We start from the raw sequence: 15,921 nt of genomic DNA, 5'->3' as shown, positions 1-15,921 counted from the left end.
GGACGCCAAGAGAAATAACTCTTCCTTGACAGGCGTTCTTTCAACATGTGATGTATTCTCTCTTTATTCTCTTCAGATTTTCTTCTAACACGAATTCTTTCTACTTACAGGTTAATAGTTTTGTAGGGGCCTTCCACGATGCTGTTATCCTGTATGCCTTGGCGCTGAACGAGACCCTCCAAGCTAATGGATCTGTATCCGACGGTACTGCCATCACCAAGCGGATGTGGAACAGGACTTTTGAAGGTAAAACCCCTTTACCATTACATAATACCCGATGGGGGCTGATCATGTTATCCGTGGAGCCCTTACAGATTCCTTGATTTATTTGGAGTGGATCCTAATACGTGGAGTGGGCTTATGGTTCTTTATCTAAATGGCGTTAAGTATTCACTCGATGGGATTTTATTCCAGATTCGCCCTATCCCCCATTGAGCTTAACAGGAATTTTAAATGGATCTCAAATGAAGTTTGTAAATGAAGTTTCGAATGTCTGTAGAAGTCCTGTCACCTTGGGAATATCAAAAAGGCGACACAGGAAAATGCTTTTATTACGAAAAGGTCTGCAATTGATTATCCGTCGAAAGCTTTATGTTTTTGAAGCGATTTGCATTTATATAGAGTTTCTTTTCAGATAATTCTTTTTTTTGCGGGTGACAGATTAGAAATTCACGTGAACGAATGTGTAACTTTCTGTAATGTGTCTAGATTGGCTTGGGAATAGAAGCTCTTACACTGAACATCAGAACAACAGGGGCACACGAATTGCACTTCAAAAATATTTTCTCTAATGAAAACAGATTTGTATCTTTCAAGTGAAGACGGAAGGATGCTCTTTCTGTTTAGCTCCTTTGATGTTGGTGGTCCGCTCTATTTTTGTTTTCTTAAACGTATAAAACATGAATATTTTTTTACTTGGAGAGACCATTTTAGGATCAGCTTTGGCGGAACCTTTCCTGGTGTTTTGCACTGATTAAAGTGAAGTGGTAAATTCAGTTCCGGGTTTTGGTCTCACCAGAATATATTTTCCATGTTGTGGTGTTCCTGTACCGAGACGTGTTTGATATGACTGCGCCAAAGAAACCCCTCGCGCATCTTTAAACTACATGTTCGAATATTTTACTGATCAATCAATCCATCCAGCCATCCAGTTTCTTAACATGATGAAGTTTCAAGCCATTAATCCAAGGGATAGAAAGTAAGGCTGCAAGAAACAGTTTTACAGCTGGCCTCACGGCAGTAGATGGCCTTATGTACACTATCTAGTGCAGGTAGTTACTGCATCCTGTCCAGTAACGATGAAATTGTCAATTTCCGTAAGCAAGGTCCGCAAAGCCATTCCCTCTCCGTTAACACAAGGACCATATCTCCTCTTGACAGGGCAAGATTGTTATCAACAAAAGTTTCGTTCTCTGGGCTTTCCACAACTGTCCCGTCATCATTTGCAGAATAAATGTTTCAAAACAACTTGCATTTCGTAATCACATGGATCAGTTACTCACTTGGCTTAGAACGATTGTCATCTGCAAAACTTTCGCTGGCTCAAATTTCAAAAGTCCCCTTAATTGGAACTTCTGTAACAGGATTAGTACAACAGAAAGGTCGGGAGTGAGCCATTAGTTTTGTTTATGATGACAACGAGAGTCTTTCCTAAGCACTTCTCTCTGACACAAACTATATTTATGTACAGCAAAGGTGATAGTAAGGCAAGCTTACAAAATTAGTCATGCACACATTTTTCAAAATGTGATAGGCTACCATCAGCAGGCTTCCTTCACCAGACAGGAACTTACACTGCTGATTTCCAGAACAAGGGTCTTGTAGTGTTTATATGAATGCATTTCGTAAGTGGTTATCAAGATTCGGAATTGTCTGGAATGATTTTGAAGAGTTAGTCACACAGACGTTCCTGTAGATGTCTCCAGAACTGGTTCCATTTCCAGCTGTTCTGTCATATCGCACATGATTCTCCACTATAATTTCCTGTCCTCTTAAATATTTTAATGTAAATGTTTTAATTTTAAAAATTTATTTTATTAATTCACTTATGATTATTTCTCTTGCGTTGTTCCATCGACAAAGCAACTGTAGCCAGTTCATGTGGCAAGATATGCAACAATATAAGATTGTTGAACACAATTTCTCGTACAGTATATGTTTATTCGTATTTTATGCCATACACTAGTCATGGCTGGAGTAACATTTTTGTCTTTCAGACTGAACCATATTACATTATTATAATTTTAAAGTTACCATACACCAATGTCTAGCAGAAACAGCTGTGCAGCTGTAATGCAGCTGGAACAAATGCTTACCACATACCAGTTTGACAGTCGACTGTCTGGAATCTGGAAATAGTGTAGTTGGTCCTACAATGATTGGACTGGCTACTGTCACCTTTCTCGCGACCACACGGCCTTATCACTATTCGGTAGGGACGCACAAACGTAATGGCCTGAATCGGCTCTGGTTTCAGTACACATTTCTCATGACCATGGAAGAGTTTTTGTATCATAAACTCATCATTTTTATATATATTATCGCGACAGCCATCTGAAGTGTAGAATGATCACTATTATAGTATAGACATACAACTTCTTTATACTGTATTCTTTATACATTTCGATCCTGATTCTAATGTCGTTGTCGAGTATCTAGCTTCTAGAATCCCAATCAAAGATGACACCCGTGGTGGAGGTAAAATATTTACTGACATTCAAATGTCTCATTTCAGGAATCACTGGAACAGTGAGCATCGATTCCAATGGAGACAGAAACGCAGATTACTCGCTGTTGGACCTAAATCCCCACACTAACAAGTTTGAAGTAAGTTATATGAAATACCCGATACCACTCATAAAATGTTAAAGTGTGAAGTAATGTTTTGTGTGCATAGATGGATTGCAAACTCGAAAACTATTAAACACAATATACTCAGTGAAACGCTGATCATAAGCAAAACATCATATCAACTCCTTTGAGACTTTTGCAAAATGTTTGCCCTAAAAATGAAAAAGCTGTTAAAATATTGAGGCCGTTCACTGTTTGTTACGAGGGAAGAGTGCAGAGAAAAGGACATTCATGTGCTCGAGAAAACATTGCATAGTTGCCGACAAAGATATTTATTGATTAACCAGTGCCGTGCCATTTCCTTCATTTCTAGCAAATCTGGCTGTCTTTTTCAATATAAGGGGTGACATACTTGATTTCAGTCGTTTATTATTTAACATCCTAAGATACATGTATGGAGAACATTAAAACTGTTTACCCTTGGAACGATATTAATAATTTCTGTGAAGGATCTAGACCTCTCTATGACACACCCATCTCGGCTTCCATCTGTAGACTGCATATCTATTTGTTCACGATATAGACACAAAATTCCAGTACATATTCTTACACAGATTGATATATACGAAAAAGGAACTAATAAAAATGAAATTCATCGACTACTACGATTTCTGTTGGTGAGAAGGCGAAAATATTGACCATGTGTACATAAAATTTCCATGCGTCAAACCCATCTGGGAGGATTTTAACAAATATGTTGATATAATGATCAGAAAACATACTGAAATAACAAACAATGACCTTTTTTTCTTTCTTGTGTTGACAGTTTATTAATTCATATGACCATTCTAGCCAAATGACATATATATATATTTTTATGAACATCAAAGGACATAACCGTGTATTAATTTATTTAAAAGTACCTTAAAGGCGTCTTCACTGTAGAAAAATACATGGCTAGCTGTCCAAACCGGCATCTGTCCATTCCGATAAACTGTCAACACCGTTCTCAGTCCCGTTTGTGGCTTTTACATTTATCATCAGCTCTCCAATCCTGCACGTTGTCTAAAATGGATTATTTCTTCAGCCCCGATGACTGCCGGTTTAGAGAGCTTCCGCTGTACATTGCTATCGGTCTTTTAAAAGATGGAATTTACCACAAAACATTTAGACAAAGTATTATCCTCATCTCTGGTGTCATTTGTTTATGTTTATGTCAGTTTTTGTAAGTGATCAGCTGTTAATACCGATGTCAATACTTATCATCTTAGTATAAGTGCAGATTCATCAGCTAGCGTTGTTTTTGTTCTGACTAATACTGTATCTTATTTTGAGTGTAATTTAATTTTGTAACTCGGTGATCGTATAAAGAAAAGGAACAAACGTTTTAACAGGCTCATACACAGGTTACAGAATTTTTTATCTATCACAGCTTAGTAGCAGCTCAATCCACAAGCGTGGGCTTGAAGAAAAGTCACCTCTCGTAAACAACAGGAACAACATGGGCTTGAATGAAGGTTTTGCATATCTCAACCCAAATGTGAATTAAACCAACAAACTAAAATTCCAACTCATATGTGAATCAAGCAACATACATTTAAAAAATAAAAATAAATAAATAATAAAAATGGTGGAATCGAACTACGTTACATGTTTATTGATCTGAATTAACATCAAGACAACGAAAAAGGGTTATTTGAATTACATTTGAAATATTATTTACACCATATTTGCACGTTTGAGGAAGTTTAGAACGTTTTTAAAAAGTTACTGCAAGAACCAATAGTCACAGTAAAATTGACCTGACCTATCTCACAACAAGAAATGAATCTTGCCCTCAGGCCACAGACGTTTGCATGGGGTTTTAGCTATAACTGACAAAAATATCGTTTTACGTCATCACATACGCAAATGACACAAGCTGTAATACTACACGTTAAGTGCAGAGTATAATTTGCCAGTTCGAGTAGCCTTTCAGGTGCAGCCTTTTATTACATCTGTATATGTCAGAGGATGCTATTAGACCATTATTTCATTTGCACGTAATTAATGAAATGCCACCTTCTTATTTCATCTTTAAGACGAAACGTAAATATTAAAATGATTTTTGTCCGAATATTTTCGAAACATTCATTTTTTCTAAAAATGATGTTTTGTGTTTTATTGATCTAATGCTCTTCCAAACGTGTAAGCTGACAGGAAGAGTAAATGCAAGTTCCTTTCTACATTCATATGGCAAACTGATTCTAATCAGAATTGACATGTGTTGAAACACTTCGAACTTTACACCTAGTCTGCCTGTTGAAATGATTGCATCGTATGGATAGTTGATTGAGACTGACAGGTTTTACTGCAATGTCTCCACAGAAAAGGAACACGCGAGAACCATACACTTTGAGAGTTGAAAAAGCATTCTTGAACATCAATAGCTGAGTTTCTTCTGCTTTGGAAATATCGAAAAAACGTTACTCATCACTGCATCTTGTTTGGTGTGGGTGTTCTCAATAGATGAGCCCGATAATATTTTCTTTCTTCTGATTGTGCATAAAGAGTAAGACCGTTATCACTCTGCTAATGGATGCGTCATTGTTTGCATCGCTTTCTTGACATTATATTATGGTTTTTGAGACTATAATTCGAGGTTGGTTTCATGAAATGATTCGTCATGAAGCAAAACGGCCGTAGTAATTATTGGTGCAGATGTATTTTACGCTTTCACTTGGATGATACGTAAGATTACAGAACCACTGTCCAATGGGGAAGAGAAACAAACGGGCTTTATAGATGGAAGGTGTTATGTTACAATGGTCTACAGTGAAGGTTGCAATATTACATCGTCAGGATGAAGGCCTGGTTGGAATTAATTAATAGCTACAATGTGATAAAGCGATCTTTAGTTTTCTCTCTGTGGCAAGAAGTCAGATGAAAGGTTTGTCAAGCGCAACCCAAGGAAGAGGACATGTTAAGTCATTTACTAGCGTCTACATTCAACCAAAGAACAGAACAGGCGGAAGCGATCATGGTGTTTAACTGCTTTAAGCCCAAATCACGGGTTTGAATGAAGGTTTTGCATATCTCAAAGAACATTTGAATCGATGTTTATAAATTACATGTTAACTGATGACTAAGCGAACGATCTCGCAATCTAGATTGTGGAATCGAAGTATAGTTTCCGCTCAGTCCGAGACAATGGAATCGAAGTTGTTGTTTTACAATTAATGATCTCAACGCAAGATCAAGATTTCGAAGTTGGGACACACCTTTCACAATATTATTTACATAATAGTTACATGTCCAAAGAATTTTGTGAAAGTGTCTGAAAAAGTAAATTCTATCTGTCTCTCAATAAGAAATAAATCTTGTCCTCCATCGAATATGTTTGAAGGGACTTTTACTAAACCTTTCAAAACAAATCATTTACCATCACCCTATAATAATAATAAGCCACATACACACGCACGCACACACACACGCGCGCACACACACACGCACTCACGCACATAGCGCTAACGCATGTTATCCCCCGGGTACACATTTTCTGCTGGATGAACTCAGGACTGAGGCTATTTTGAACAAACCCACCTACCTAACATTGTAGGGGAGAACTGTAGTCCTAGAAAGCCTCAAGAGCCACGTTATAACACGGTCACCCATCCAAGAACTCTACGCGTCCAACACTGCATTTAAATTCAAATGATCTGTGACTTGAGCTCTATACACAGTGTGACATACTACCACATACTATACACATACACCGCAAACTGTAAAACTGTTCGATTACTGCCTAGTATCATTTGCCGATTTGATGAACCTTATATTACGCCTTTGTTTCATTTGCGCGTAATTAATAAAATTTCATATTTCATCTTTAAGACAGAACATAAATATGAACATCACTGATGTCTCAATGTTTCCCAAATTAATCTTTTTCTAACAATGGTCTTTGGTGTTATTATGGATCAAATGCTCAGCTGCATCTTTAAACTGACAGACAGAGAAATACAAGTTCCTCTCTTCTTTCATTTTACAAGCTGATTCTAATCAGAAATGACACGCGCGGAAACTCTTGGAACTATAGATCTAGTCTGCATGTTGAAATGATTGTGTCGTATTGATATGTGATTAGGGCTGACAAGATTTACTGATATATTTCCACACGTATATTAATGGAAGGTCGTGTTTCTTAGTCCATCTATAAAATTCAACATAAATTATGAAGACGATTTATATCACAACGTATCAGAAACGATTGTTTTATGCAAAAGGATTTTTGGGTTAATATTGTTTTAATGCCTTGATAATTGTGTGCTGGTGTCGTATGAGGGGAAGGTGTGAACAGAACGCTACAACCAACCCTCCAAGAACCTTTCTACCGTCACATGACACACTAAATCTAATCAGACCTCACATGTCGAAATGACGCTGGGAACTTCAGACCTAGACTGCCCGTTGCAATGATTGCGACGTATGGATATTTGATTATGGCTGATGGAGTTTTCCTCGATAATTCCAACGAAATGGAACATACGAGAACCATACACATTAACAGTTGCAAAAACGCGCTTGATCATCGAAAATATTTCGTGTTGCCTTTCGTGCTAAGATCTTTCTGCCCATTTGCAAAGATCGAAAACCATAATTCTGTATTGCATCTTGTTTCTGTGTGGGTGAAATAGAATATTTTCATATCCTTCGCGATAATTTTCCTTCGAATTTTCTGCTTTTGCTTGAAGCACATAACTGATAAGGCAACGTTGTTTGTGGTGTTCTTCATTATTAGGGACTCAGCGATTCGGAGTATATCCTTACTCGGGTGAATGATTGTTACTGATAGGTACTGCTTCTAGAGACGTCATCGTTTAAATCTCTTGCTTGACCTCACATTTGCGGGATCTGGAGCCTCATTAAATGATGCTAGGAGGTCAGTTTAATAAAGCATTGGTCATCAAGTAACACTATCGTAACTGTTATAAGTGTAGATTTATATTGAGCTTCCTATCAGGTAGTGACATTATGAAAACATTGCTCAAAGCGGAACATAAATTAACCAGCTTGTAAATGGAAAGTGTGGGGAAATTCAAACATTACATCGTCATGACAAAGTAAAGGTTCGATTTCTGTCATAATTGCAATGATCGGATACCCTTCTCTGACACAGTTAGAATATTCCTAAGTTCTGCGATCTTCACATTTTGACCAACTCCAGGTTCAAGGATCTAGGTTCCAGGTCGCAGTTTTTTAAAAACCCGCAGTGTACTTGTTCATCCGAATGAAAGCGATTGAATTATATTCCCTATTGCAAAATAACCACTTCTGAACCTTCAATTTCTCCCATTTCATAAAAAAAACATGTATCTCTCAAGTAATATTTTTTTTTTTCAAATTGACAATTCTATCCCATTTTTAGATCCATTATTCAAAAACACTTTTTGAAATTATGCAGCTACAGCTACGTCTGTAATATTGGGAAATAATATGTCTGGGAATATTGACTATAAAATATGGGTAGATAATAAAACCTGTTGGGAATACATGGATGAGTCGATGTTTGAAATCACGGTAAATCCACAATACATACCCCAAACGGGCTCTGTTGGCCGAAACTATAACAGTTACAGCTGTAACAATGTTGTAACTATGTTATGACAAGGTTGTAACTATAGTGTTACTAAGTTGTCACTATGTGTAGTTATGTTGTAGCACTGTTGTAACTATGCTAAATTAACTATTGTTTTGTTGTAGCTATTTTTTTTTAGCTGTCACAAAGTAACGGTGCGGTGCTGTTAATCACCTCGTAACTTTGTTTTTCCATTCCGCCGCTAGGTTGTTGCCGACTACTATGGACGCAGAAAGCGATACGTCCCCGTCCCCGGGACACAGATCTACTGGGCAGGGGGGAGAAGGTCCGCACCCCCTGACACGCCTAGATGTGGATACGATGGTTCCAAGTGCCCACCTGAAGGTTGGTCCCAGAAATACACTTGGATATAAGGCCCGTCCTACCGCCCGAGACGGGGCCGTTTTTTGCCTGCCCGATTGTCTGGTAATGGCCCTGTGCAGATGTTCCATACATCGGAGTAAACATGGGTGTTTGGTCTGGTTAAATCCATTTTGGGCTGGTAATATTAAGAAGTACCAGCCCCGGTGTGTGACTGAATTTTTCGTCTTATTTCATACACTGAGGATATGCTAGGACATGAATTTCACAAAATCCTAAGCTGTTCTTACCACTGTTATATGTAAGAGGTTTTACAACCTTCACCTTCAACTGCTTTTCATTGTATCTACACATGTGCATATATCAACTCACAAGTTTGGTATATCTGTTGAAAATGTAAAGATAAAATATTTTCTTATCTTTTACCCACCAGAAAAATAGAGGACAAACCTAGTTTCGCCCGGTAAAGGTAAAGGCGTGTGATAAAACCTGGATGAGAATATCATGTTTCCTCTCAATTCCCTCTCATTCTCCGCCCATATCCTGACACCTGCAGTTAATATTGGTTCAATCGACGTAGGTTCTATGTAAACAGTTTCAAATATCCCCCTGATGTTCATTATAAAACTGCATTTGGGGCTGTTCTTGAGCAAGCGTCTGTGATGTCTTTATCTCCTTTATCGGCTGCTATTGTGTTTGTAAATGATTTTCGTGGAGCAAAGTAATCAAATGGTGGGATCCGTGTGGTACTTATGTGCGAAAATCTGCGCAAATTATTGAAAAATCAATGAGATCGACAAAATGTACTCAGAGTTTCCCCATCAGCATCATAAACAGTAATAAAGTGTAAACATGTATGTTCAGTTATATAGTAGGCAGATATATCAGTGACACGCCACCTGCTCTATGTCATTTCACAGGGGTAGCGGGGTAGCTTAGTGGTTAACGCGTCCGCTCGTCACGATGAAATCCCGGGTTCGATTCCCCACATGGGTGCTAAGGGTACAACCCATTTCTGGTGTCAGACGTGATATTGGTGGAATATTGCTGAAAGCGACGTAAAACTAAAGTCACTCACTGGTTCATTTCACAGCGCTGTCACAAGAATGTTTTAGATTGTGAATGAACCGTAGCCAAAAGATGTACGTCAGCTTTAATAAGGTTTGTATATCTGTTAATGTTACTAAGATTACATATGATGGCGGTATTGCAATGATCTCGTCCAACCATATAATAACACGCGTGGTAAAGATATATGCGTTGATCGAGCTAAGCAACACCCGACCATTTTGATCCAACTCACGACCAGCGTACATTGTTGGTGATCTCTTCTACGCCAGCAACCCCCATGGGTCACCATGGAGATTTCGTGAGCAACGGTGTAAAGTGGCAATTTGAAGGACAATGCCTCACAACACCTAGCGCCCATTAACACAGTCTAGATTGGCGACAATGGAAGTTTTGATTAGGACTCTCCATACATGTGTGATAATCAAACCCTCAGTATCATGATCAGAGAGTTTTATACCGCCATCGACAATGTCAGACTGTGTTTAAAATTGTAAGCGCATTATTCAGTACATGGGACATCCATTTCGGGGCTGCGCTTTAACAAAAGACCGACATTTCTACACACCAAGGAGCAACGACTGTGGTGATACCACTGACGTTGTATTAAACGTATTTGCCCGAGGTCCATCACATTTCATTATGGTTGACAAACGTTATATAACGATTATTTGACCTCAGCAAAATCCCACTGATTTCACATATTTTCATTAATTCGTTTGCTCTATGTTCATCTGCGTATTTAACTTTCGTTCGTTCCTTCTTTCCTTTATTCGATAATATGGGGGTAAAAAGCTGGCAAGCTTTGACATGCAAAAACAAATCAATAATGTAATAAGGCGTATCTGTTTGTTTCTCTATTTTATTCGTTCGCTCGTTTATTCATCCCTTTAGATATGCAATTTACAATTGAGTCCTAAAGTCGCACTAAATGTCTTTTCTGATTTGCTGAGACCTCTTCCACTATTTTCAATGTACCCCGCTGCCAGTGGCAACTCATTCGGCGCTTCGTGGTAGTAATTCTTAACCTCCAATAACAATGACTAACGAGTGATTACGGAAATTGCCGTTGGTTTGCGAATGCAAATAGATGGAAGGGAGATAACTCTAAATCTGTGGGTTTATTTTCCTTGTCAGGAAAATCTGCCAATGGCTACATAAAGATCTGTACCCGTACTTCAAACAATTCAGAATTAACATTAAGGTGTTTGGCGAGATAATAACGTTGAGTTCTCCTTCAGGCCAAGGGAACATAAACAAACGGCGAGCGCACATCAACTCATGCAGTCCTCTTGACCAGTGTACAAGTGATAATATCGCATTGCTGAATCTAAACCTAACAGATGGGTTCTTCAGTGCACGGTGGTAGAAACTGAACTAGCTTGAGCATTCCAAAATGGAAGGGGTAGACAAAGTTTTCCGTTTATTTGTCAAATGTTTGTGTTTCGGTCGAACATATGTGAGGGGCGGTGGGGTAGCTTACTGGTCAAAGCGTTCGCTCGTCACGCCGAAGACCCGGGTTCGATTCCCCACATGGGTACAATGTGTGAGGCCCATTTTCTGGTGTGCCCCGCCGTGATATCGCCGGAATATTGCTAAAAGCGGCGTAAAACCTCACTCGCTGAACATATGTGAAATCAGGCGATGTTACTTCCTTATGCCGATGTCTGAAAATCAATAACTTTGGTTCATATTCTAATGCCATTTTACAAAAAGTCAAACATGATTTGTTGGTCAAACATGTTGGTGCAACTCATTGCTCACCCAATTTCAAGTCTTCATTAAACTAATTCATTTTTACAAGCTGTGGATTAGTTTCAGCTTATTATTTGCAGAAAAAAATATGACGGTTAAGTAGGAATAATCATATTTGATAAACAGTTCCATCGATCTCATAAAAGTGTAGGCTCGGTGCTCTTTCTTTTGCCTCTTAGTTTAGTGGCAGTCGCAGTCATACTTTTACGCAATTTGCGTTTTTGCGTACAAAATAAACGATTTTGACTTTTCTTAAAAGCTAGCCACGACATAAGGTAGGATATTTTTGATAAAGCACTCGATTCTGATTTTTCAAGAAAAGAGCACACGCATTTCCTTCACAGCCTATAAGTGCAGCTTTTTGTACCTTTACATCGCGGAAAGATAGCAATCAAAAATATATGAATAAATCCATGTTTAAAGATTTTCGAAGTGCGTTTCAAATTATTATGAACGTACATCTAGAAAACATAACAACAAAGAAATGAAGTTCGTTTACATTATTGGCTTGGCAGGTAATCATTTTTATTATGGTGAATCTTTTCTTTCGTCCACCCTCAATTATCTCCGTATGAAACTTCCTCGAAGAGTCTTGCCTGTTCACTCCCAAAAGACAGACGTCCCAAAACACAGACCTCAGTAACAACACTAATTACCTGAGCCATCCGGCCCACCCCTGTGAACACTTTGACATTACGGATATGATCGCAATGAAACATTCCCCGAGTGTGCGAAACATGGGGCTGGGCCTGATATATCTAACCATGATACATGTCAATAGTTCTACAAAGAGATTTGATTTATTTTCGATAATTATGTTGAGGCAGTGTATATGCCCGAGTAGCTTAACGTGTGGTGGGGCGGTGGGGTAGTCTAGTGGTTAAAGCGTCAGCTCGCCACGCCGAAGATCCGGGTTCGATTTCCCACATGTGTAGAATGTATATAACCAATTTCTTGTGTTCCGTGTCTTAATATTGCTGGAATATTGAGAAAGGCAACGTAAAACTGAACTACATCGCACTTGAAGTGTGATTTCGGTATTTTTCTAGTTAACAGCCAGAGTAATTCGGACAGAACGCACCAGACAATCAAATACTTGATGTGGTACAAACCTCATTAATTGAATATCATTAATGTCTTTATGATGACAACGATGGCATCCATACCAGCAAGAATGAAAACTGATTGTGCCCGAATAAAAATAATTGTTCCCTACACTTGTATTTCAGTTTTCGATGTTTTGTCTGATAATTCTTTCATTGCCATATGCTTATTATATTTACTTTTTTTAGTATACGTTATAAACTCACTTCTCTTTCTTAGCGAATAGGTATGAGTTGGTAGTCTAGTGTTTAAGAGAAATTGCACGATATTCCAGCGGACATTTGAGTACAATATATGATCCGCAATGAGAATGTGCGGCGTAAAATTCTCTCATTCGGATACTAAGGCGTAGTAATTTGATTTCATGACAATGGTTTACATTGCTCCTCGGGTGCTGTAGACTAACACCGACCATTGATGTGTCGAATTTAGCCATAGCGAACGCACGGTTGTAAAATGTGCAACCCTGCTTAACCATATGGGGGTTGTGTCAAAGCTCCGATAACTCGAAGTATATCCGTGGTTCCCTCCGAGTTCGACACAACCGTGTTTGTATATCACTGAAGAGAACATCTGATTTGCTATATACCCACATAAACGTGATATAGTAATAAAGGGGTGCAATACGGATGAACTGGTCACACACCTTATTCCACCCCAAATTCGATATTGAACACCTGCCGGTTCTACATTCTCCAAGGCTCGGCACTTTCAGCTTAATGCCAGATAAGAGGGTATGTGATAAATATAGATCGTCATACTGGTGCACTTGTTTCGAATGCACCATTATGACGTCCTTACAGAATTATTTATTTCAGATGACCACATTCAGTATGCCGTCAGTAAAGTTTAACTGTATGCCATTATAAAATGTGTTCCTTTACTTACTATGAGTAGTATGCATGTACTCGTGTTTCGTATCGCAGAGTGTGACCGTCATAGACGCACCTGCTTAACGATACGTTTCTCCCTTTCACAGAGCCATTTCCAGAGTATGGTATTGTGATCATCGTCCTCGGTTCCTTGCTTGTCATCGTCCTCATAGCTGTGTTCTTCATATACAGGTATGTGATAGTTACAGGGTCGTTCTTGGTTTCCCATATACCGCAATACGTTTCCAAAAACACATATTGCATTTCCTTTTCCCAGAACCGGTATATTGGGTGAAAAAAGAAATGGGGAGGATGAAACGGACTGTGAGAACAGAGAGCGAGAGACTGATTACCAATCAGAGAGAGAGGGAGAGAGAGAAAGGGAGAGAAAAAGAGAGGGAGGGAGAGAAAGTGAGGGAGAGAAAAAGAGAGGGAGAGAGAGAAAGTGAGGGTGTAGAAGAGAAGGATCCGTCCGGTTTGCCCGTCCGATACACTAAATTATAACATCGGATGTATAAAGTCACAGGGAGAGAGACGTGGAGATCACTCGGAAACTTAAATATTATGTACTATACCAGAATCTACACGCTCACAGAGAGAGAGAAAGTGAGGGAGAGAAAGAGAGAGAGAGAGAAAGTGAGGGTGTAGAATAGAGGGATCAGTCCGGTTTGCCAGTGCGATACACTAAATTATAACATTGGATGTATAACGTCACAGGGAGGGAGACGTAGAGAGCACTCGGAAACTCAAATATTATGTACAATACCAGAATCTACACACTCTCAGAGAGAGAGAGAGAGAGAGAGAGAGAGAGAGAGAGAGAGAGAGAGAAAGAGAGAGGCAGACAGACAGAGAGAGAGAGAGAGAGAGAGAGAAAGAGGGAGAGAGATAATGACAACCTGAACAGCACGCAGATCACTCAGCTCCGCTAGCATTCAACGTCTTGCATACAGATGTTAACACAAAAATAACCAACACGTCCAATGCTGGTATGATTGATTGCGGTAAAGTCAAGACAACAAAACAGACACTTTTGACATTAACTTTATATGTCGCTGAATAACTTATTGATGACAGTGATCCATCATGAACGTCCTATTAGCACCGTCACCCGCATCCGTGCTGATTGAAAGTCTTAACAGATGTCTGCATTCAAAGAATCGTCATTAGTCGTGCTGACCAATTCTGCGACATTTTCACATCGAAGATTACATATGTCTGTGACTGACATATGGTGGTTAGAGAGGGATATGCATGGTGAAAAAAATACATTAAGCTTCATCCTGACTTGTGTTTCATATATCCTGGACGTTGATGGATCTATTGGATATTTTTTTGCAGCGTAAATAATGGAGTCTGGATCAGACTGATTTTTTTCAGTTTTCTCATTAGCATAACGGTTTTATTTCTCCTCAAATGTGATATGGTGGATTGCTTGGCTTTATCGATGTTTCACGCCGCCGTCAGCAATATTCGAGATGCGTTCTGCAATTAGTCTAGTCTAGAACAGACAATCCAGTGATGTCAGCGTCGATCTGCCCTAACGTATTTGCAGGTGTGAGAACCAAATCAACGAATTTGATAACTCGATCCCGTTAATGTCCTCAAGAACAAAACTAATTTCATGAAACCCGAATCCTACCTTCCCCAATCGCCATACTTGCAACTAGGTTCTTTTGGAAATATATTCGTCAAGGTACGTCATGGAGAGTTTATACAGGACAAAATATGTTCTTACAAATGGTTTGTGGTACCACTATGTCATCTGATGCATGCTTGCGTACGGAGAGACTCATATCTGTGTGTTGCCGAAGACGATTGATTCCCCACATGGTACAACATGTGAAGTTCATTTCTGATGTCCTCCGCCGTGAGACTGCCGAAGTATTGCTAAAAGCACGATAAAACTAAACTCACTCACTCTAGTATATCAGACAGAAGAAGGGACAGTTGACATAACGAGGTGGAATGTTAAATTTCAGAACTATGAGTGCACTTCAGCTTGAGCCAATTATGTGAACACTGAACGATAATGTTCATGATCTGACCAAATGGTCGTTTAGACTGTGAATTAAGCTGAGCTCGGAACAGGAAATGGAATCTGTTTAGCGTGAAATCTCTAAATTCGCGAAATAGTTTGTAATGCTTTTTGAGTCACCTACACCCATTATCATCAAGCATCTTGGCGTCAGATCGTTTCTTTTATCTAAAGTTGTGTTGAACCGAATGGATGTTATATATAGACATAAATTTAACAGACTGTCGGAATGGTTTTGAAGGAGGATCGCCAGATCGTTAAGCTTCGGTTAGCGCTTACATCCCCTTGGATGGTAATTTGCGACAATTTAATGCAGCTAAGGGACACAACTCTGAGCCAGACGCGCCCCCTTTTCA

The 15,921-nt window shown here is 39.0% G+C and overlaps 1 protein-coding gene across 1 annotated transcript in view; it reads left to right on the top strand.

Moving 5' to 3' along the window:
- LOC137259779 (atrial natriuretic peptide receptor 1-like) overlaps positions 1-15,921 on the top strand; it is a 97,535-nt gene that overhangs the window by 55,626 nt on the left and 25,988 nt on the right. The window contains exons 5-8 of the mRNA XM_067797392.1: positions 111-246; positions 2,735-2,826; positions 8,614-8,752; positions 13,635-13,719. Coding sequence (XP_067653493.1) covers positions 111-246; positions 2,735-2,826; positions 8,614-8,752; positions 13,635-13,719 — 452 coding nt within the window. The remainder of the gene's footprint in view (positions 1-110; positions 247-2,734; positions 2,827-8,613; positions 8,753-13,634; positions 13,720-15,921) is intronic.

The sequence above is a fragment of the Haliotis asinina genome, chromosome 13 (genome assembly GCF_037392515.1).
Source record: "Haliotis asinina isolate JCU_RB_2024 chromosome 13, JCU_Hal_asi_v2, whole genome shotgun sequence".
In the NCBI taxonomy this organism is placed as follows: Eukaryota; Metazoa; Mollusca; class Gastropoda; order Lepetellida; family Haliotidae; genus Haliotis; species Haliotis asinina.
Note: the sequence above shows the minus strand (reverse complement) of the source record. Positions and strands in the feature narration are given on the sequence as shown.